Source organism: Zootoca vivipara, chromosome 1, assembly GCF_963506605.1.
Source record: "Zootoca vivipara chromosome 1, rZooViv1.1, whole genome shotgun sequence".
NCBI lineage: Eukaryota > Metazoa > Chordata > Lepidosauria > Squamata > Lacertidae > Zootoca > Zootoca vivipara.
Window position 1 is genome coordinate 134,047,352 of NC_083276.1, and position 22,930 is coordinate 134,070,281.

Below are 22,930 nucleotides of genomic sequence, written 5' to 3' on the forward strand. Positions count from 1 at the left end.
TGCATTCTCAACGAGTCAGAGTTTGGCTTAGCATTTCATGCCAAGCAGAAACACTTTACTGGGCCTCTACATTAGCTTCTTAAAAGCTAATTATATGGTGGCTGAAACGACCTGTAGAATCAATAACCTTAAGCCTCCCCTCCTCTCTACTTCCCTGCATTTTGGGGCAATCTTGGGGAGTGATAACATGAGATTCCTGTGTAGGTGGAAGTTACAGGTGACCACCTGCTCACAAAGTTTCTGCTGCCAGACAGGCAGCTGGTCATCCCTTTCCACCCTAAAGTACTCACCAACTGGAGCATAATGGAGAGGAACCCTTGGTCCAAGCTGAGGCTGCTTGTCGGTATGGAAGGTTTTTGAGGAGAAAGGCCTAAAGGACGGATTGCATTATTCAAGGAGCAAAATAGACTAGTGTGCAGTTGTCACATGCAAATGCATTGCATGCTTTGCAGGAAAAAGTCACATGCAAATAGGCCCTTTTATTCCATTTGAAGTGACATTTTTTTTAAAAAAAAGCTTTATTCTGTTAGATTTGTTTCAGATCTGCCAACATTTTGGTGTATAGTCAAGCAATGGAACTTTGCTGGGTCTTGTAGTGCAGTCTTTCGCTTCAATTTACCAATCTTGGTACTCAGAACCGGTAGATTACCTTTGCCATCTATCACATGGAAGCCTATGGCACATCAACTCCCCCTAGAGCTGACCAAAGCAAACCTTGGGAGAAATGTTAAACTGTAGTTCATTGCAGAAACATGAATAAATTGTTTTTTCTCTCTGCTAGATTAGTAGAGAAAGAGTGCATGTTCTGTGAAATTAATTTCCCGGTGAGTCCTTTGCTCTTCCTCTAATAGTATACTTTCTCTTTGTTGGCAGTGCTGCTCATATGAATGCCAGGTGAGTGTCTGTCTAGTAATATAAATTATATTTAATGTCAAAATTGTCCCATTTCTCTGTTCAAATCACTAACTCTTCGTTGTTGTTTTTGCAGCCTGCTCGAGGCCCCCCGGGATCATTAGGGGACCCAGGATATGAGGTTGGTATTTTACTCAATTTGCCACACCTATAAGGCTGGATGTGGAAAATCTAACAAGTTTTGAGGAATTCACTGCCACTGTGGGAAGTGGGTAGGACAAGGAGACGGACAGTGGCAAAAACATGTGACATTTGCAAGGTATTCCACCCTTCCACTTTTTCAGCCAGTGACACAACCGTCTTTGTCTACTGCTGGTCAATGCCAGGTGAATAAATGGGAAAATAGCAGCCAGATAGGATTTAATCCTGAATGAGCTTAAAGATGCTGCTGGATCTGGCGCCATACTGGGCTGTACAGGCGGCACTGATAGCTGGAGTGCACTTTACTACTATAGCTTAGATTTGCCAGCTGCAACTTTTCCTGGAAAGAAATTACTTAGCCACAGTGATCCTTGCCTTATTCACATCTGGATTAGTCCACTGAAATGAGCTCCTTGAAAAGTAATTAGAAACGCCACTTAGTTCCAAATGCATCTGCTTGAGGGTTGCCTGGTGCAAGCTGTGTGCAGAATGCAGTCTCAATTTTGCAGTAGCTTAACTGTCTTCTGGTTTGCTTCCAGGCAATATATAAAGGGTTGACTTGAATCTCCAGAGCTCTAAGTGGGATGAACCCAGGACACTTTAAGAAATAAGAGAGCTGTCTTGTCCCATAAGAACTTATCAATGTGATGAGATCTTCCTTAGGGGTCCTATTTCGTATGCTTCCATTGTCCAAAGTCCAAGGGGTGGCAGGTGTACATGGGAGCTTGCAGAAGAAACAAAGAGCATAGCATAAATTTCACAGGGTGTTTTCTTAAAATTTGGTTTTACTGAAGTTTTTTTTTGTGATACAAAGCAATAAATAAGTGAATGTACATATAACATATCCACTTTCAATTCATAGTCTTTTTCATAGCTTGTTTACATTCTGTATGTTTACATTCTGTATGAAACACTATTGTTCCAGACATTGGTGGGAAAGAGGAGGAGGAGACATACCTCCACATGTGGTGGGAATGCCCCAAAGTTCAATCCTTTTGGATATCAGTGCTGCTGGAAATCTCCACAGGGTGTTTCTTTTTTAAAAACTGTATTATTATGATAACCTTTTTAGTTTAAATTGTAGTGTGGAGACTTTTAGATTAAAAGCAGGTTGCAAAGGTCGGCAGTTTGAATCCCCACAACGGGATGAGCTCCCATTGCTCGGTCCCTGCTCCTGCCTACTTAGCAGTTTGAAAGCATGCAGTAGATAAATTTGTACCACTCCAGCGGGAAGGTAAATGGCATTTCTGTGTGCTGCTCTAGTTCACCAAAAGCGGCTTTGTCATGCTGGCCACGTGACCTGGAAGCTGTACGCTGGCTCCCTCGGCCAATAAAGCAGAGTCGTCCGCGACTGGACCTTTACCTTTACCTTTACCTTTATGTCGTGGTGATGACTGTCATTTGTCTAATGTTGTCGTTAAGTGTAATTTAGACTTCCTTCTGCATTGCAAAGGGCCAACTACGTAAAGCTGCCTTTTGAAAATGTCTGCTGTGTGGCAAATTAAAAAACAAAAACAGATTTACAAGAACAACATGGTGGTGGCTTCACCAATTAAATGGGCTCTTGGAAGGAAACTCATCTCATTCACAAATCTGAGGATATTCTTGGTCCGTCCCCCCCACCCACCCACACACACACACACTCCATGCATTTGTATAGACTCATAAAATTGTAGAGTTGGAAGGTATCCCGAGGGTCTCCTAGTCCAACTTCCTGCAATGCATGATTCCTAGTCTATGGAACTGAATGTAAAATCAAATTGCATCTCATGTTTACTGCTGTTTTGTTTCAGGGAGAAAGGGGGAAACCTGGCCTTCCTGGTGAAAAAGGAGATGCTGGAGAACCTGTAAGTCGCAGTTATTTGACTGGGAAATAATCAAGTAAAACAAAACCTTGTTTAAGGAAACCTATTGAGAAACCTTCTCTGGGTGCTGTGAAGGCTGATTCATGCTATTTACACATTTGCTCAGATGACCACCATATTTTATTTTTTAAAAATTTTAATCTGAAGATCACAGGGCAGTTCACAATATAAAAATACAAAATTAGAAGACAAATTATGAAGCAAGATTATGAAGGGAAGATTTATTTATAAAAATCAAAGGCCCTCATTTGCACCTTCTGTAGCAATGTCCTTGCATACCCTTCTGAATGTCGCTGAATTGTGCCCAGGCAGATAAAAATGCAAGTACCAAAGACACTTCAAGCAAGAGACTGTACGCAAGTGTTTATATGCTAAGGGTAGAAGACTCTGAGCCAAGAAGGGTGAAGTGGAGTGCACTGATATATTGCATAAATGAAACCTGGTGGAATGGAGAGAACCAGTGGGACATAGTTATCTCAGGATATAAACTCTATAGGAAGGACAGAGAGGGATGTTCCAGAGGGGGTGCCACTCTTTGCATCAAAGGAAGCATTGAGCCCAGGGAGATCTTGTGATGAGCAATGGCATAAAGGAAGCACCCTAAAGGGGAGCCATTCTAGCAATGGGTGATTTCAACAACGCTCACATGGGCTGGTTTCATATGCGTTCCACTCACAAAGAAGTAGTAGTATTTCTTGATATCCTAAATGAGTGTGCCCTACAACAGTTGGTGTTGGAACCAACCAGAGGGCAACCCTCATCTTTTTAAAAAATTAAATAATTTGTATTGATTTTCAATTACAAAATGAATTATAATATATAAGCCTTATTATATCAATTCCAAATTGCAATACCAATTCAAATACAAATCAATCACATAGCCAATTATAAAAATGTAAGTGGTCCCCCACGTGCTGTACTGCAAGGTCTGTTGATTTAATTCTGCTTCCAAACTATTGCTCAATCCAATTACAATCCACTCTTGATAAATTCCCTTTTACCCCAGCTACAATGATTGACTTCAATTTGTATTAACATACTGTATTTAGTAATTTATAAATTCGCAAGTGAAGTTCTCCTTTCTTCTTCCTGTGTGAGGTTTTAATTTTCATCAATTGTTCCTTTACTCCTTTATCAAATATCATGTCCCTATGAATGGTTCCTGGTTTCCATCCTGCCTTATGGCAGTGTTGACTTGGTGTCACTCACTCTAGAGCAGGCAGCCCTACACCTGTTTTGGCCTACAACTCCCATGATCCCTAGCTAACAGGACCAGTGGCTGGGGAAGATGGGAATTGTAGTCCAAAACATCTGGAAGCCTGAAGTTTGGGGGTGCCTGCTCTAGAGAGATCTTTCTCTTTTTCTCTCAGCTACTCTGATTGCAGCTGTAAAATTCCATCACCATTACTTTCAGTTCCAGATGGGGAGTCGCCTGGTGTCCTGCCAAAGCCCTGGCAAGTCCCCAAGCTCTCCCCTCCACGTCCAACCAAAGCAATTAATTATAATTACTCATCAAAGAGTGATCTGGTGCCCCACCAGAGCCCTGGCAAGTCTTCAAAGTCCAATCCATCCTCCCCTCAATCAGGGGGGAAATAAGTATTAACTCCATAGGGGCTCCAAGTCTTTGTAAAAAAATTATTCCATACTTTTATATTTTCCTCACAGAGACATCCATATCTATACTCCCATCTCCTTTCATCTTCACTGTAAAAAACAATTTTGGGGGCATTCTTGGGGGGGTCTGCCGAGTCATTTATGTAACAAAGGATTTATAATGAAGCGATTGACTCCCCCCGCCAACACATACCATCTTTTAGATCGAATGAAGTCATCTTTCCGATTTAAAATTGTACAACCTTGTAACTGTTTCAATTGGGCAGTTCTTAATCTTGTCCCATTGTTACCAGCATGTGTCTGTGCATTAATCCTAATTAATCTCTTAATGAGCAGAAGAACTGCTGCTGCTTAATGGCGGCATTGGGGGGTTACCGATAGGCAAAGTGCTTTTGCACTCAGCCTCTCCCTGCCTCCCACATCCATGTCGAAGCAAAAGCCAGGTACCAAGACAATCCACGAGTGAAGCTATTTCCCCTGACCCTCAATCGTCTTTGTTTATTCTTTCGCCAACAATCTCCTGTTGCCGTGGGAGCTACGCCATTAAGGCAACCGGATCTGGAAGCCTCTACCCTGAGCCTCACCTTGAGTGGTGCCCAGCTTGAGACAGCCAGGCTTGAGATCCATTGGTGGATCTTCCCCTCTGCTGCTCCTGCTGGCCCTCAGGAGGGTTTCTCTACCCATTAAGTAAGATTAGCAAGAGGCCTCAACCAGGCTTTGGCTACATTGAGTCACCCCACCCCAGCCCCATATTTCCAGCCCTTTAACTTATCTCTCTTTTTTGTCAGGTGTTGGCCAAGAAGCAACAGTAACATATTCAACCCTCATATTTATTTATTTCTTGCCTGCCTTTGGGGATCCACCTATTTCAAAGTACAAACAAGGCAGGGTTATTCAGCCCTCTTTGGGATACAATTTGCTAACAGGGTGGAGTGGGGAGGGGGTGTACCTTGTTCCCTCCTCTTAAAAAAAACACACCAAACCAAACCTGGGTACTTTTACTTTGGGAGGTGATGAGTTTCTCCCACATCTCTAAAGGGATGGTTACTCATATTGTTTATTTTTAGTTTGGAAGTTCAGGAAACAGCACTTCATTCATCTAGATTTTTTCCTTTGGTTTCATTTTCATGCACTCAATGGGTAGGAGTTTTTCCCTTGGCTTTTCATTCTGATTTTAGTGGGAAGATTGAATGCCTTTCCTGGCTGTCCAGAAAAGTCATTAAATTTCCATCAGCCAGTTAACCAGTTAGAGGTTTCGGGGCATGATCAGAGCTTCCCCTTCTCATCCACGAAGGCAGGAACAACCCAAGCTGCTCTCTTTCACAAAGCTTTTAGAGTTGGCTGACTGCTGGCATTTTTATTCACTCAGCTGTTTGGACTGTATGTAATGAGTGTTGCTTTTCTTTTAGTTTCCTTGTGGATCGAAAGTGGGGTACAAATAGTTTTATCTATTTAAACAGTAAATTAAATACACTGGGAGTCATCAAGTGAAGACGAGATTCTAAAGGCAGTTTGAATGCCCCCTTCATTTTCTGAGCAAAGAATGTGTGTTGCAACATACATTCACCACAGTTAGGGCTCATTTATATTCTGTTTCTTCCCACTTGTCCCATGCTTTCCAAGTGGTTTTGCCTTTGCATCGCTGGTTTCCCTGGGAAAACCCACCCTTTAGTGCTGAATTGGAACACATGTCAATCTGCAAAAACCCAACTGATGTTTGGCTTCATTTGGTTGACTTTGAAAAATTCTTTCTAGTTATTTACAGGATGTATGTGTAAATTTGCAATCTTTTAATCAATAAAGAATTATATTTTTAAAAAAATCAAATTCAGCCGCAAAGGTTGGGTTTTCCCAGGGAAAAGTGATGGGATGAACCCTTAGAATGGCTGCCTGTCTTCACCCACAATGACACACACACAGAGTACATTAAAAGTTATAGAATGTTATTAATGTACAATCTTTCATGTCCTGATCAATATAATAAAATTGCTCTTGCTTAAAAATCTTGAGATACTAGTGCATATGACAACATATGTCTGATTTCTTTGTGCAAATTGGTTTGTGACTTTTCTTATTATTACTTTATTCTAGGGGAAGCAAGGTGACCCAGGGCCCATTGGTTACCAAGGCATGAAGGTAGACTGTTGGTTAACGGATTGCTTAATTTGACTTTCTGTAGTTAAATTTTGTCTCATTTCTTCATTTTGTAATGTGTTTTTTTCCCTTGTCCTGTTTAGGGAGAAAAAGGTACCCGAGGTGACAAGGTGAGTGTGCTATTGATTAACAGTGCAACCCTACAGAAGGCAAAGAGTTTGCTCAATAATAATATAAAAAATCCAAAATGGTCCAGCAAGTCCGCTCACCCTCATGGTGCTGGTGTCACGGACCCGGAGAGGAATCCCAGGATCGGCCTCCTGTCCTGATGGGTGGAGCTGTGAAAGCCTGTGCTGCCTATCAGGAGCCAGATCCTAGCCTGCGCCCAAGATTGGCGAATGGAGGTGCGGGCTCGGATGCAGGCTGGCCAGGGGGTGGAGCTGGTGGGGGGCTTCCCTCCGGTCTGTGCCCTGGCACCTGGCCATTTAAACAGCCCTTACCTGGAGCCCTTACCTGTTCAGCTTTTACTAGGAACAAATTATCACAAAATAGTTAGCACAGTGTACAGCGCAGTATAAAGCCCTGGCCATTAGCATCCAATTATAAGTAGCAATTTGGGGTTGAATACAAAGGGGTTTGTTTTGCTTTTTGTCAGAACCAAAACAGTTAAATTGTGCTTTTGTTGGCTATAGATATGTCAGTGGTGATGGGTGGGAACTGAAATATTTTGTAAGTTTCCCCTTACCCATCTTTTGTTTAAAGAGAGAACAATCTCTCCACAGTTAGCGAGGGGATTCCTAGACTGTGGTCTGAGGACCCATGATAAAGGTGCCTTGCTGGATCTAAGCAGGCTTGGATCGGATCAATGCCAGGATGAAAAGCCACCTGGCTGGGAACACCATGTTTGCTACCTTGAGTTCCTTGATGGGATACAAATGAAAATAATAATAAATATACATTTCCCCCTGGTTGGTTAGGTGATCAGTGAGGCCCATTTCAGTAGCTGGCACCACAAACTAAATATTCTTCTCATCCACAGGGCTCAAGAGGTGCAAAAGGAGCTAAGGTATGTATTGGGGTTTTTTTGGGGGGGAGGGAGTGGATGCTACTTGGAAAGTTATACTGGAGACAAGAAACATTGTTTTTACATTTTTGGCATTTTTTTTCTCCTTTCAGGGGGAGAAAGGCAGGCGTGGCATCGATGGTTTAGATGGCAAGAAGGTATGGTTAATATTTTCATGCGCAGGGTACAATCTATGTTTTTCCTAACAAGGAAACATATGTAATTCAGAGCAAATGTGCATCAAAAATATTTGCAATAGGGCCTAAAAAGGCTCATTCCAAGAAAATCACCACTAAATGTGTAATGGTAAGAAGAACAGAGATGCAGAAGGAAGAGCCAATGTGATGAGCATCCAAGCGCTTAGAGGGGAAATCACCAAATGCTTAAGCTGGAATGCTGGAATGAGCAACTCAGATCTTTTTAGACTACATTAAAGCTGTGTACACATTACCAACATAAAACATGGCTGGGTTGGTATTTTTCTAGGTTCAGACGGAAGCTGGTTTGTGGGGAAATGCATCAAAACACAGGATGGATTCAGGATAGATATGGAGTCAGGTTAATGTCGTGGGCACACCACTTTCCAGACCAGCAGTGGGAGTCCACTGTTTGCAGAGCAGGTGGGGCCAGGGGCGTAGGAAGGGAGGGGCGATGGGGGCGCTCCGCCCTGGGCAGCGTGATCCCGAGGGTGCCATGGCGGCTGCCCGCCCTGCCCCCATAAAGCGTGCCGTGCCCCCAGAATGCATGCCACGCCCCTCTGGGCGGCGCGCCCCACCTCCAGAACGCATGCCAGCCTCGCCCCCGCCCCCAGTGCCGGAGCATGAAGCTCCATCAGTGGGTGGGGCTGCGTAAGTTTGAATAACTGTTTGTCATGTATCAATGCCAGTTGCTTCCATTTTTATTATTTTTAAAAAGCTTACAGTTTCTTCAGATAATTTCACTTTCTGTGAAGTCTTAGTGAAGTTTTAATGTGTGATATTTTAATGTATTTTAATCTCTGTTGGAAGCCGCCCAGAGTGGCTGGGGAAACCCAGCCGGATGGGCGGGGTACAAATATATTATTATTATTATATTTTTTTATTTTATTTTTTTATTTTATTATATAGTAGCCTATTGCATGCTGCTGATCACAGGAAGAAGCAACAACAATGGCATGTTATCAATCTGGACCACTTTTCTTTCCTTACAGGGTGAACAAGGATTTCATGGGTTACCAGGATGCAAAGGATCCCCAGGATTTGATGTAAGTAGGTTCAACATATTAGACCACCCTAGGTTGGTAGCAGCAGAGATCTGAGTCTGCAATAGTGGATGCAGGTTTTTAGATAGAGGGACATGTTTTATGTGTTTTTAGCTTATGCTGGTCTACTGCAACTGAGAGAATGAGTTTGCGCACCCTCTACTTCTGCAGTTGCCTTATTGCCTATCTAGCATGCTTTATTTATGTCTGGAGGTGCTTTTGCCTTATGCTGGTCTATGACCGTAATAAATATTTGGATTGGATTGGATATAGGTATACCCCTAGACTCAGTTTGAGCAGCAGAATCTCACAAGTGGAGGAGAAAGTGCAACATGGGAAAGTTTGAAATGCAGTGTTGGGAGATTGAAGGAGGCTATGGCACGGCACGTACCTAAGGGGGGCAGTTGGATCCCAGAGAAAGATCAGCCCCTACCCTCGATGAGGATGATTGCAATATGTTGACATATGTGATTTATCTTTGTTTCCCACATACACTGATTGTAACTTGGTTTCAAACAGGGCTTACAAGGACCTCCTGGGCCAAAAGGGGATCTAGGTCCTTATGGACCCAAAGGAAGAAAGGTGAATAATAAATAATCTGTTTTCTTTTTTTATGGCTTGGAGCAGTATAGCTATCTATTTAGGTCAGGGAACAGTTCTATGCTGGAAGTCAGGTGGAACTTGAACATGAACATTTCACCACACTTGCAGAACAATGCTTGGGGAAGAGGCCTAGTGAGTTGCACTGTTCCTGGCTGTTGTTTTGCTAGAGACTGCATCTGCAAGCTAATAGACATAGAGTCTGCGTTGCAGGTTCATTATTGAAACCAATTTTTGGTGTCTTCCTGGGATAGACAAGGGAGAGCTGCTCATAGAAACAATGGCAACATCTGTGATTTTAGCATATTGTGATTGGACAGTGGGGTGCTCTCCTCAGCGGTCCAGCTAACCAAATGCAATGGTAACGGCAGGAGTTATATCTGCTTTTCTGCTCTTCCTGCTCACTCTTTCTTTTGTGTGGAATATATTGTGTTTTGTTGTTGTTGTTGTTGTTCTTTAAAAAAGTTTTGCAGTACAGTGTGACTATATGCAAGTCAAAGGAACCCGAAACTGTTTCTTTAATTTTAGTGCTTGATTTGCACTGGAGGCAAGTCTGAGAGGGCAATTTAAATCGGTTGCAGCAGTCTTAGGAATTCTGGCATGGGGGATTTTTGGCTTCAAATCCAAACCTAGAATACTTGTGAACAGGACTAGGAAGAAATTCTACCATCGCCAGCTGATTACTGAACTTTGGTTCCTTCCAGTTTGGGGCCTACTGTTGTTCCTCTGAAAGTTCTTGAACTCTTGATCAAGGCTGGTGCCTGCACTCTGGGGGAGGTCAAAATTATGCACATGCTTACAGATTACAATTTAAAAACTGGACTATTGAATTTAAAATATTGAGTCATATTTAGTTTCACAATTCTGTTTTGTGCCTGGGTTTTTTTTCTTTCAAGGGAGAGCCTGGGCTTGGTGGAAGACCAGGTAGGACAGGAAACTCTGGAAGTCCTGGAGATAAGGTAAGGTTGAAGACATGGCTTGTAGACGATCACTCAGTTCTTTTCCATCCTGCAATGAGGTCCTCAGTGTCTGTTTCCTACACGCTCTCTTTGCAAGGAGTCAGTTAAGATGAAAAGGAGCTTGGGGTTCACCATGCTTAGTTTCACCCACAAGTTCATGAAACAACAGCCATCTGGCAGTGAAAAAACAATCCCTTTGCATTTGAGAAGATCTGTCTTTCTACCCAGCTCTGATATCTATCTATATATAAATGTAGACAGTGTGTGCGTGGAGGTAACACCCTTGCACCGTAACCACTGAACCCAATTGCAGCAAATTAGGGCAAAGCGTACCTTGCCCACCAGGGAGGGATCTGGCAAAAAAAAAAGCACACCTTTCATACCTAAAATAATGATTAAACACAAAAATTGGCGCGCAAATTATACATCACCAGCAGAAGCTCTAAAGACTCCAGCAGCATCCAATAGAAAGGCAGATCATGCACTGTCACCAGCAAAAGCTCTGAAGGGTGGCGCCAAATAATGACGTCATCAACCGAGCAACTGAAACCACCAAGGCGGCCATTACCAGACAACCCACAGACTCAGGCCAAGGAATGGAGATACAGGGAGGAGGCCTCGGCTCGCATTTAAATACTAGCCCAAGCCAAGGCCGACTGACTAGGCCTCGCCTCTACTTTAAAGCCTACAAACTAGGCCTCGGCTCTACTTTACAGCCCACAGACTAGGTCTCAGCTCTACTTTACAGCCCAAAGACTAGGCCTCGCCTCTACTTCACAGACTAGGCCTCAGCTCTACAGCCCTTTAAATACTATCCCGAATAGAGCCCTGGGTGGGGGGGAGGGGCCCAAATAGGTCATGGGCTGACATAGGGTGGGGGGAGGGGCGGGATAACTCATGGGTCGCTACAGGATGGGAGTAAACACAGGGATGAGACAAAACCACGGGGGGGGGGACACATAGTCCAGGGGGAAACGGACACATCCTCCCCCTTTCCTGGGAAACATTGACCCTGAGCATAGCTGTCAAGTTTTCCCTTTTCTCACAAGGAAGCCTATTCAGCATAAGGGAATTTCCCTTTTAAAAAGGGAGAACTTGACAGCTATGACCCTGAGTCAGGCACAGCAATGTGTCATGGATCGTCACAGGGCGGGGGCAGCCACAGGGATAACCCCCAGCAACGCGTGTGTTATAAATGTCTATGGAGTCAGCGCTGGGGTCAGCATAGTCAGGTACCTGCTGAGACCCGTGCTCACCTCAAGTATATTTCTGCCTGGAGCCCATTGGCTTCTGCTGTTCCCTGTTGCTGCCCAAAGGTGACAGTGGGCCAGAGAGCAAGCAGGGGTAATGAGAAAGGGGAGAAGAGGAAGTTGCCTCGCTCTTCTCCCTCCCTCTGAGATATTATGAAGATTGGGACACTGGGCCCTAAAATGGTGGGCTGCGTGAGCAGCGAAGGCAGGGAGGGAGAGCGAGCAGCATTGACATCTGTCTGCTGCCCACTCAGTTACTTGCAGAGGCCCAGAGAGAAAGGGGAGGAGGAAGGAAGGAGAAGCCATTGAGGCCATCTTGCCTGAAAACCTTTAATTTGGCACCATTCAAATGCTTAAGTCGCCTTACTGGCCAAAGTGGGGGCCCAGAGAGAGAGGATGAATTGTTCTCTCTAGAGAAGGCTGTGCTTTTATTTTCATAACAAAATTCAGTAGCAGCCTTTGAGCTTTGGCTTCCAACCTGCTTTCATTTTTTATATGATTCATCCTTATGAAGAAACACCTGAAAGTACAAGACTGTGGAAGATTAGCAACTAAATAAAAGATACCCTCCCAATACACCACTTTTTCAAATTTAGTCTGTGTAAGTGAATATGTCAATTTTGAATGACAACCCCAAAGAAGACAGTCTTGTTTTGGCAGATATATCCATTTCTGTTGTTGAGATCAACTCTTGCCATGTGGCACACAACTGGTGCCTGAGCTCCCAGCCACTTATTTCGGAATCCTTTCATTTTAATGTGCTTATTTCTTGTCTCTCGTGTGTTTGTTTAGGGACCGCCTGGAGAGTCCGGAAATCCTGGAGAGAAAGGAGAATTGGGAGATGAGGTAGACATGTAAAAATTCTCCATTGTCTAAATGACCAGATCGCTACACAGATTGGTTTCAACATTTCTTTCCCATTCTTATAGGGAAATCCTGGCCCAGATGGCCCCACGGGAGACAGGGTAAGGCTACTGTTTTCATTACAGGGGAAGTATGCCTGTTGGCTAGAGTAACCAACAATATGAGGACTCGAGGCACAGATTTTGAGTAATCCTCTGAAAACCCAACATAGCAGTAGTTGAGACATGGAGGGCTGGCACAGAATGCAGCAACCTGTGAAGTGCTGCAGCAAAGAACCTTCTTCAACTCCTAGCTCCAGTCTCGTCACTGGAGGTTCTGGTGGCCTCAGTGGCTAGGAGTACTTGTTTCCTACTCTTGTAGGTTTGCCAGCTGCAGTCCTTCTGGGTCAGGGATTACTTGACCACAGCACTCTGTGCTCTGGCAACGTCCAGACTGAACTATTGGAATGTGCTCTGCACAGGGCTGCTCTTCAAGTTGCCACAAAGGCTTCAACTGGTCCAAAATGCAGCAGAGACCTTATTGGCTGGGGTTCCATTCAGAACTCACATAATCCCCGTTCTAAAACAGCTGCATTGGCTGCCAGTTTGTTTCTGGGCCCAGTTCAAGGTGTTCACACGAGTGTTAAAGCCCTCAGTGACCACCTAAGAGATTCTTTCAGGAGTTACGGGACAGTCGTTATAGTTTCTTATAGGTTTGGGGGTGGCAGACTGGGAAAAGGCATTTTCTGTAGCAGCACCTAAGCTGTGGAATTTCCTCCTCTCAAAGGTGAGTGTGGCACCTTCATTGCATAGTTTTTGTCATATCCTGAAGACACACCTCTTTGACACCTGAGATACAACAGAAACAACAACAACAATGGCAAAACAATAATAAAGCAGAAGAAACCCATTCTAAAAGCCTGGCAGAATAAAAGAAAGCTTTGGCCTGCCATCAGAATGGTCAACAGAGTGCACTCCCAGGATAAAAGTGTGCACTCCAGGGAAACCACATACAAGGTGCCACAACCAAGAAGGCCGCCTTCCTGTCACGGTCCGGTCGGCGGGCATCAGGACCAGAGGCAAGATGGAGGTGCAGAAGCAGGAACAGGTGCAGGGCTGAGGGTCCAGTAGCAGGCAGTCGCAGGGTCAAGGAGCAAGGCAGAGACGAAGGTCCAAGGAGCAAGAAGCAAGGCGAAAGCTCAAGGAGCAAGAAGCAAGGCGAAGACTCAAGGAACAAGGAGCAAGGCGAAGGTCCAAGGGTTGAGGATTCAGGCGTCGGCAAGGCAAGGGTCCACGGAGCAAGAATCAATGCGTCGACAAGGCAAGGGTCCAAGGAGCAAGGATCAAGACGTCAGCAAGGCAAGGGTCCACGGAGCAAGGATCAAGAGGCCAGATGCAACCAGGCAGGGAGAGCGTTGCTGTGGCAAAGAGCTGAAGGGAAATGCTGGGCTTTTATCCCTCCCAGCTCCTGCCACCAGGTGCAGTGAGATAACAAGTGGCCTCACCTGAGAGACTACTCCTTGCCTCTCCAGCACAAGCTGAGGTCTCCATCTGTGTGGCCACGCCTTGCTTCTCCAGCACAAGCTGAGGCAGGCCCCAGTCCTGCAAAGCACTACAGGCCCCAGAGCCTGACTCCTGCCCATACTCCTGACACTTCCCTGTTGCTCTGGGTAGCCTGAGGAACTGAGTGTTGCCATCATTGTTATCCTTTTAGCAGGTTGATACATGCCTTAAGTCTCAGCTCTCCCAGGAGATTTCCCTTCTCCCCCTATCCCCAACATGTTCTCAACTACCTTCCCAATGGGCTTTTGAGGACACTACCTTCCCCACTCAGTTCTGCCAGATGAGAGAAAACCACAACACAGTCGCATTGTCATGTAGCCATCAGATAACAAAGCTGACTGCTATGGCTGTCAGTCAAATTCATAGCTGAATCTAGTGTACTACAATTTCCTCATCTCTGACATGTTCTTTATCACACAGGGTGCAAATGGAGAAAGAGGGCCTCTAGGTAATCCTGGTAACCGTGGACCAAGAGGAGAAAAGGTAAAAAAGCAAATTCCAAAATAATATTTCAGTAGAACTTGTTGTCTTTCTTCTCACTGCCTTATTCAATCCCAAGCATGCATGGAAGCTGTGCCCGGCAGAGAGGTCTGCTATATGCTAGCTGCATTCGTTTTTGTCCTTAAATGGGGCCACTCGAAGTTCTACGGCAGCCCCTGGCATTTTACCCTTCCCATGAGCAATGTCACAACAATCATGTGCCCTGTTCCTACCTTATGGCCTGAAGCAAGTGCAGACCCCTACCACCTTCCCTCTCCTTCTGCCAGGGCTGCATCAGAGCAAGGTATGAAAAATGTGTGTTTGTTCAGTGCAGGACTTCCTCAAGGGGCCTTGTATCCCTTCCAAGACTGTGCTTCCTACCATACGTGCCGTTGCCCAAATAGCCATAAAACAGCAGGTGCAGCATAATGGGGTTGAGAAGGGGTAGGGAGCCACTGGTCCGTGGATGCAGCATAGCCCTCCAGGTCCCTCCGTTTGGCTGCAAGGCCTTTTTCAGGAAAGCACACCCTCCTGCCCCACAGCTGGCATCATACATGACGTCAGGTGTGGGGCAGGTAAAGGCAGGGCTCCACAGGAACAACCCTGAGCTTACAGCTTCTGGATATTCCTTTGATCCAGGTGTGCTCTGTTCATCCATCAGCCAACGAGCAGCAGTCTGTCTAGTAGAAGAAAGGGGCAAATAAATCTTTAGGGCCGGCAAAGGTAGTTGTCATTTGTGATATTCACAAGTTGCACGAGGCATGAAGATGGCTACATAATGTAAAGTTTCAAGCAAACTTTGTATGAGATGTGGAATGAAGTGCAAAGCTGTAGTGTAGTTTGGGTGAAACATTGCTGAAGTGTTTGAACGTCTAAAAAAAGCCTTTTCCTTTTGCTTCCTAAATTACCCATTTCTATTAAAACCTGTTTATGTACTGAATTTCTTATAGCTATGTTGGCTTGGAGGATCTGCATGACTCACTGGGGAGTTTCTGGATTGCATTCATATATTGGTGCTAAGCAAACCAAGAACAGGGCAGTTGTAGAGGGGAGGGGAGAATGTTTCTTTCCAGGGAGGGGGTTCAGCTCCTCCATATGAACTGGGCGTAAGTAGGAAAATATTTTATATGCCTGTCCCAAGCTGAATCACCCAACAGGCACATGAGCTGGACAACTTGTAGATTTTATCCATCCAAAATCAACATGGGCAGTGGCGCAACTTCTGCCAGGGAGAACAGGAAAATGTTCTGCTGCCACTGAGAAAAATTAGTGCTGTTAAATAAAAAAAACTTCAGTAAACATCGTGCATTTAAATCATAGGTTCCCCTTCATTTCATCTGCTCAAGACCTCCCAGGAAAAAAAGACATTTTGCATTCTACCATATAAGTCTCAGGTGTTGTCTTTTTCTCTTCCAGCTCACTTGGTCAGTCTGTAAGGTGTCTTTTGAAAACCTTATGGTAAAAATACATCTCTGTAACATTCAACTGACCCCAAAGTCAACATTTTGAGCCTAAGCTTCTATTATATCAGTTCATCTGAGCCAATGTCAGCCAGAGCATGCTCTGCCTTAATGCTCTGTATCCGAGCATGGGGTTGGGGGGGGGGGTTGCCCTGGGCTTTCCCACTGAAAATCCATTCTTTGCAGCTGAATCAGATAAATTCAGGTTTTCTGCAGATTGGCGCTTGCTCCAATTGAGCTTAAAAGAGGGCTTTCATCAGGAAAGCTCTGGAACAAAAAAAAGGGAGTGTATGCTCCAACACAGAGCTTTAAATGCCTGGGAAGAGTGGAGGAGGTAAGTGAGGCTAAGCCCCTTAGACATCCTCCCAAGTAAGGGCTATAGAACAGCAGCCTTAAAGGCCCACCTCCTTTCCTCTGTTAGGGTTGTGCGGTGAGAGCTTGTCCTGGACTCTGCCCATTATGCATGCTTTCGTTTGAGTCGTGTGTTGCTGTGTGTTAGTCTGGTGTGAAGAAACCTCCTGTCCTAACTGCAAACAGTTTGCTCTCTGCTGTCATGCATAGTGGAAATGGAGCCCATGCAAACATACAAACCCATAAATCAGCAGGCACAGCAGGAGGAAAGTTCAAGTCTCATCTAAATTTCAGTTTCCTGTTTACATCTCATGTTTTCACAAACAGCAATTCAACTGTACTTTGTGAACCAGATGTGGATAGATGTGCCAGCAGAGTGCCTTAAATTAGGGCTCTTTGAAAGGGAGGAAAGTGGGGAACTCCCAAGGTTTAGGCGCTTTCACAAATGCTGATCTTCAGAATTCATTTGAGCCTCTTCCATAGACAGTACTCCTCTGAAAAGTTACACTGCTTACCCCAGCTTCCCTAATTCCATATAAAATGTTGAACTTTGAAAAGAACTTTGTTTCTGTTTGCCAGGCTTTCTGATCCTTTGATCCTTGCCCATCCTGGCTAGTAAAAGCGAGCCGGGAAGGGCTGGGCGATGGGCTCTGTGGGGTGGTGAATGCTTCCCTCTGCGAGGGAGCCTTCCCAGACCCGCTGAAAGAGGCGGTCATTAAACCGCTTCTTAAAAAAACATCTTTAGACCCGGCCAATATGGCCAACTATCACCCAGTCTCAAAATCTACCATTCCTGGGCAAGGGGATTGAGTGGGTGGTTGCTGAACAACTCCAGGCACGCCTGGAAGAAGCGGACCATTTGGATCCCTTCCAGTCGGGATTCAGGCCTCATCATGGGACTGAAACTGCCTTAGTCACACTGGTCGATGATCTCCAGCGGGCTAGGGACAAAGGTGAGAGCTGTTTCCTAGTTCGGCTGGATCTCTCAGCGGCTTTTGACACCATCAACCATAACATCCTTCTGGACTGTCTAGAGGGGCTGGGAGCTGAGGGCACTGTCATACAGTGGTTCTGCTCCTTCCTCCTGGGCCGTGTTCAGAAAGTGGTGGTGGGGGATGAGTGTTCAGACCCCTGGGCTCTCACTTGTGGGGTGCCTCAGGGTTCTGTCCTCTCCCCCATGCTTTTTAATATCTACATGAAGCTGCTGGGAGAGATCATCAGGGGGGTTTGGGCTGGGTGTTCATCAGTATGCAGATGATACCCAACTCTACCTCTCTTTCAATGAAGGCAGTGAAGGTCCTGTGTGAGTGCCTGGAGGCGGTTGGAGGATGGATGGCAGCTAACAGATTGAGGTTGAATCCTGACAAGACAGAAGTACTGTTTGTGGGGGACAGGAGGCGGGCAGGTGTGGAGGACTCTCTGGTCCTGAATGGGGTAACTATGTCCCTGAAGGACCAGGTGTGCAGCCTGGGAGTCATTTTGGACTCACAGCTGTCCATGGAGGCGCAGGTCAATTCTGTGTCCAGGGCAGCTGTTTATCAGCTCCATCTGGCACGTAGGCTGAGACCCTACCTGCCCGCAGACTGTCTCGCCAGAGTGGTGCATGCTCTAGTTATCTCTCGCTTGGACTACTGCAATGCACTCTATGTGGGGCTACCTTTGAAGGTGACCCGGAAACTGCAACTAATCCAGAATGCGGCAGCTAGACTGGTGACTGGGACTATCTTGTGTTTGTGCAGGGAAATGTGCATTCTGAAGTGGTCAGTTATTTCTACTTTTAAGACCAAGAATCGGATTATGTGAGAGCAGCTTTTCCAGCTTTGTAGAGAACTGGCTGCTGATACCTCTGGCTCCCGATGCACAAGGCAGAAGCTGTGGCATTTCCTGATTTTTCAGTGCAGCCAAATCCTCTGCTCATGTTAAGGTTTGGCACTACTTAGAGGGAAGAGGAACTGTCATGTGCTTCTTGGGATGGGCCGCTCCTCTCATGTATTCATTTCTGCAAACAAAGGAAAAACTGTCCTCTAAAGGTACCAGGAGGAGTCTGGCCCTCCATTGCAGGGGTCCATCAGAAGCCTCTGCTCATCATGGGTGATGGAAGCTGTAGCCCCCCTCCTGCTTCATTGCCATCTATGGCACAGTGCTGCTTTCCTCTTGGAAAGTGGGCTGGCAAGTGGCTTTCTCTCCATGTGTGCTCTCTCAGCTGTGGGGCTGCAAAAAGCTATTCTGCTTCCCATCAGAACCCCAAGTTCTTTTAATTAATGCAAATCTTCTCAGCAAGGCCACCAGGGAACTGTTGGTCAATGCCTGTTGCCAGTCAGTTTCCATGTATGCCACTATCCTGGCTTCTTGCCCTTCTCTTGTATAACAGTCTCATGGGTATTTGCACAACGATATCTTGGCAGCCTGCAGAAAGTAAGCACTGCACACAGAGAATTTGAAATGGTGGATGAATTCTCCAGACCATTCTTTAAGCAAGAGTGTAGCCTTGGCTGGGCTGTAAGTAGAGTCACTCATCGTGAGCCTCCGCTGATAAAGGACTGAGAAGTGGAGCTACTTGCTATTGCTGCTGTGGAAAACATGGACACCCCTCTCACATAAGGGCCAAAGTGAACGAGATTGTGGCTGTGGACAAGGGGCCAGCCTGCTCCATGGATGCCCTGCCATGCATGGGCGTAGGCAGGGGGCAGGAGGGGGCAGTTGCCCCCCCAGAAGCAGGGCCGCTGGCCAGCCTGCCCCGCTGCCCGCCCGGTGCCTTCTCCCTGGCTGGCTGGGGGGCGGGTGGAGGGAAAGCCCCAGAGCCGCGCAAAGCGTTTGGCTGGCTTTCCCTCCGCCCGCCCCACAGCCAGCAAGGGAGAAGGGAGACGTCCCTTCTAGCCGGCTGGCTGTGGGGCGGGCGGAGGGAAAGCCAGGCAACCGCTTTGCGCGGCTCTGGGGCTTTCCCTCCACCCGCCCCGGCGATCGCAGAGGGGGAGGAGGGGATCGGAGCAGCCCGATTTCGGGCTGATCCTGGCGCCCCCTCGCCCCTGCTGTTCGAGGAGGGGGAGGAGGGGGTCGGAGCAGCCCGAAATCAGGCTGCTCCGATCCGCTCCTCCCCCTCCGCGATCGCCGGGGCGGGTGGAGGGAAAGCTGGCAAGGGAGAAGGGAGCTTTCCTTGCCCTGCTGTGGCCCCGCCCCTTGCCCCCCCTAATTTTCATCCTGGCTACGCCCCTGCTGCCATGTACAAACCCTTCCCACGCAAGCGGACACAGGACTCGTCCACACTGCCGCTTGTCTCATGCTTTCTAGGAACGGGTCCAAGCAGTTTTCCTTGGGAAAACCCTCTGTTTGCTGCTGAATTTGAAGAAACTTCAGTCTGCAAAAAAACCTGACTAATGTTTGTTCTGATTCAGCAGCAAACAGAGGGTTTTCCCGGGGGAAGCAGTGGGGCAAACAGAAGTGTGGATGAGCCTCCATTTGCATGCAGAATTTGCACACCTGCTCAGTTGCTGCTGTGCTGACTCAGCATTCAAACGGACCAGCTCAAGTACAGTTACTCATATGGCTCACATGGAAGACTTATCCTCATGTTTGCTTTGGCCCATTTGAAACTACTGGACTTATTTCTCAGTAATCATGTTTAAATCATGAGTTGTCAGGTCTTCTGGAAACCGTTCTCTTGGATTATGGCCATGACAATCCCATATTCATGTCAAAACTCAAATGTCTGATGTGGTGATCGTGAACAAAACAATTCTATCTGTTGCTGATCCACATGTCACAAACTCCTCTGGAGTACAGCACACACACACCCCAAAAAGAAAAAAAAACCCTGTCATTTTTTTAAAAAAGTGTTACTGCTCTATGTGTCCACCACTATGACACCAAGAATTTATTTTTGTCATCCTACAACGCCCCCTCCAAATGTGTCCATTTTGTTGAAAAAGGTTTTAACATTTAAAAAGTATTTTACTGAGCACTCCTGTACATTCCCTGCTGTGATGCCAAAGGGTTTTTGTGACTCACATGTGTCCTTTTTAAAAAAATTAAATGGCTACACATCCTTTTAGACTTCAGTCCTACCTTCTAAGATGTGTGCCCCCCACCCACCAGAAGGCTGGCTGTCAGGCACTGTGGTCCCTGTGGACTAACCATCGCTACTCTAGAGATTTCCTGCTTGATATGGGTTGGTCTCATCTCTGCTGATTACAGGGGAAATCCAGCACAATTAGATGTGGAGAAGGCAGATTATTCCTGTAATTATAATGTTTGCTTGCTGTTCCATTCTGCAAAGTATTTTTGTTGATGTCTTTTCAATTTCTCCTTGGTTTTTAGGGTGACCCAGGGGCACAGGGTGACCAAGGCCGCGAAGGACCTTTTGGACCACCTGGAGAGCCAGTAAGCCATTGTCCACCCACTTGATAGTCCATATCTGTTGTATGGCAGACACAAAAGGCAAGCTAATGCATGCAAGGGAACAAGAGATCAGCTCAGGAACCCACCCAGGTCTACAGCGGCTAGAGATAGCTCTTAGACTCTTCTCCACAACCCTCGTCTGGTCTGCATGTTACCTCTGGCCCACAGTGAAAGCTGGAAATTGCCGTGTGTTGGTTGAGAAAATTTCAACAAAATGAATTTTTGGCAGGGAACTATGTACTGAAGTAACAGGGCTAAAATTTATTTAAAAATAGACCAATAAGTGTCAAGACAAATCAGGCAAGGGATGGGGAACTTGTGGCTCTCCAGAAGTTGCTAGAGCTGAACAAAGGGAGGGCCACAGTTTCCCAGTCCTTGAAATAAGACTTGGTCCTTTCACTTTGGGCTCTTTAGCACTCAATCGGCACAAACAACAATTCTGGTTTTCCCTGGATTGCCATTTCTTCCAATCTGTTGCTAAAGAGCGGTTTTTCCCTTGGAAAAGGAGTGGGGCAAAGTATTTTTCATGTATAAGACTATACTTTTCCAAAAAAAAGTTTAAAATTGGGGATCATCTTATACATGGAATGTTGCAATTATTTATTTATTAATTTTAGGCTCAAAAAATAGGGGTTATCTTATACATGGGGGTGTCTTATACCCGGAATAATACGGTACTTGGACCCATGCCTAGAAAGTGTGGATCTTGGGGAAAACCACTCAGATGTGTGATTTCTAGGCACAGGACAAGCAGAAGTGTAGAAGAACCCTTTGTGAATGAGAAAGCCTTAGCTACATCCTGAATATCTTGGGTTGTGTATAGGGTTGTGCAGATACTGTACTATTAATGACACAACCAGTTTGGTCTTAATGTTGTTTTATTACATTTTCATTTCTTTACCCTTCCTAGTTGCCCAAGTGCAGCCCAGGGGGGTCAGGTATCCTTCCTCAGGTTCAGGGAATTCTTGTCCTGCTTTTCAAGAGAAGATTATTTGCTCTGTTTGCCAAAATGCATCCCATCCAGTCTGTTGTGAAGTATCAGTTTTTATAGCAATAGTATTGAGCATAGTTGAAATTAAATACAGATGTTCTCTGTCAGAAGGACTAATTAAAAACAGCCTGCTACAACAAAAGCTGCTAGAACAAAAGCTGGCATGACCCCCCCCCCCTGGAGATGAGAGCCTTCCCCAAATCCGTTGGCTCACACTGGTTGGTGCAGGATCTGTCCGCCTGCACTGTGCATCACAGAAAGCGGCTCAGAAGTTGATGTAGACACATTCTTCAAAATGGGGGAAGGCAGCTGCACAGCTACCCAAGGGATGTTACACCACAATTATTTGATCTGACCATAGTAAGATACATACATGTTAAGATGTTTAAGATGTTTACATGGACAGGGTGATGTAGGTACATGAAATTGTGGCTGAAAGGACAAATAAATCATCAAGTTGAACTGATGTGAACATCATAAAAATCTGAAGCCCACCTTTTAGGAAAGAAGTAGGACTGGCTACAAGTTTTAGGAAAATGCAGAGGTTGGGAAATAGACCAATATGTTAACAAATATGCCCTGGAAGGGAATAAGGACCATTTTTTATTTGGAGGTAGGTGCTGGAATTAAGCAGAGGCAACATTCCTGCGCCGTAGACTGAAGAACCAGAAATTCACTGTAAGCGCACAAAACCCGTCCTCCCCAAGACAGATGTTGCCTTTCATTTAGTTCCTATGACAGCTTTGGCCGTTCTTCTCGAGGGAGAGAGAAAAGTCAAATTCTTACACTTTCTGCCAGGAAAGGCCGTCTTCTGCTGTCCATGCCTTCTAACCCCATTCTATGGCACAAACAAATTGGACTGTGTGACATTTTCCAGTTGCTTCATCTTAGTTATTCTTGAGCACGTTGATTTAGAAAATGGTTACTGCCCTGGGCTCCTTTGCAAGGAAGGTGGAATATAAAGTGAGTGAGTGAGTAAACAAGCAAACAAACAAATGCATTGAGGTTACACAGAATGAGAATAAAGCGTCAGTAGCCCAATCCTATGCATGGCAACTCAGAAGTGTGTCCATTTGGACTTGCTCTCTTATGGTATATTGCATCTGAGTG

At 45.7% G+C, this 22,930-nt stretch overlaps 1 protein-coding gene across 1 annotated transcript in view; it reads left to right on the forward strand.

Moving 5' to 3' along the window:
- COL6A1 (collagen type VI alpha 1 chain) overlaps positions 1-22,930 on the forward strand; it is a 58,815-nt gene that overhangs the window by 18,654 nt on the left and 17,231 nt on the right. The window contains exons 7-20 of the mRNA XM_035139522.2: positions 874-894; positions 989-1,033; positions 2,847-2,900; positions 6,624-6,668; positions 6,770-6,796; positions 7,666-7,692; positions 7,803-7,847; positions 8,879-8,932; positions 9,449-9,511; positions 10,426-10,488; positions 12,531-12,584; positions 12,668-12,703; positions 14,564-14,626; positions 20,749-20,811. Coding sequence (XP_034995413.1) covers positions 874-894; positions 989-1,033; positions 2,847-2,900; positions 6,624-6,668; positions 6,770-6,796; positions 7,666-7,692; positions 7,803-7,847; positions 8,879-8,932; positions 9,449-9,511; positions 10,426-10,488; positions 12,531-12,584; positions 12,668-12,703; positions 14,564-14,626; positions 20,749-20,811 — 660 coding nt within the window. The remainder of the gene's footprint in view (positions 1-873; positions 895-988; positions 1,034-2,846; positions 2,901-6,623; positions 6,669-6,769; positions 6,797-7,665; positions 7,693-7,802; positions 7,848-8,878; positions 8,933-9,448; positions 9,512-10,425; positions 10,489-12,530; positions 12,585-12,667; positions 12,704-14,563; positions 14,627-20,748; positions 20,812-22,930) is intronic.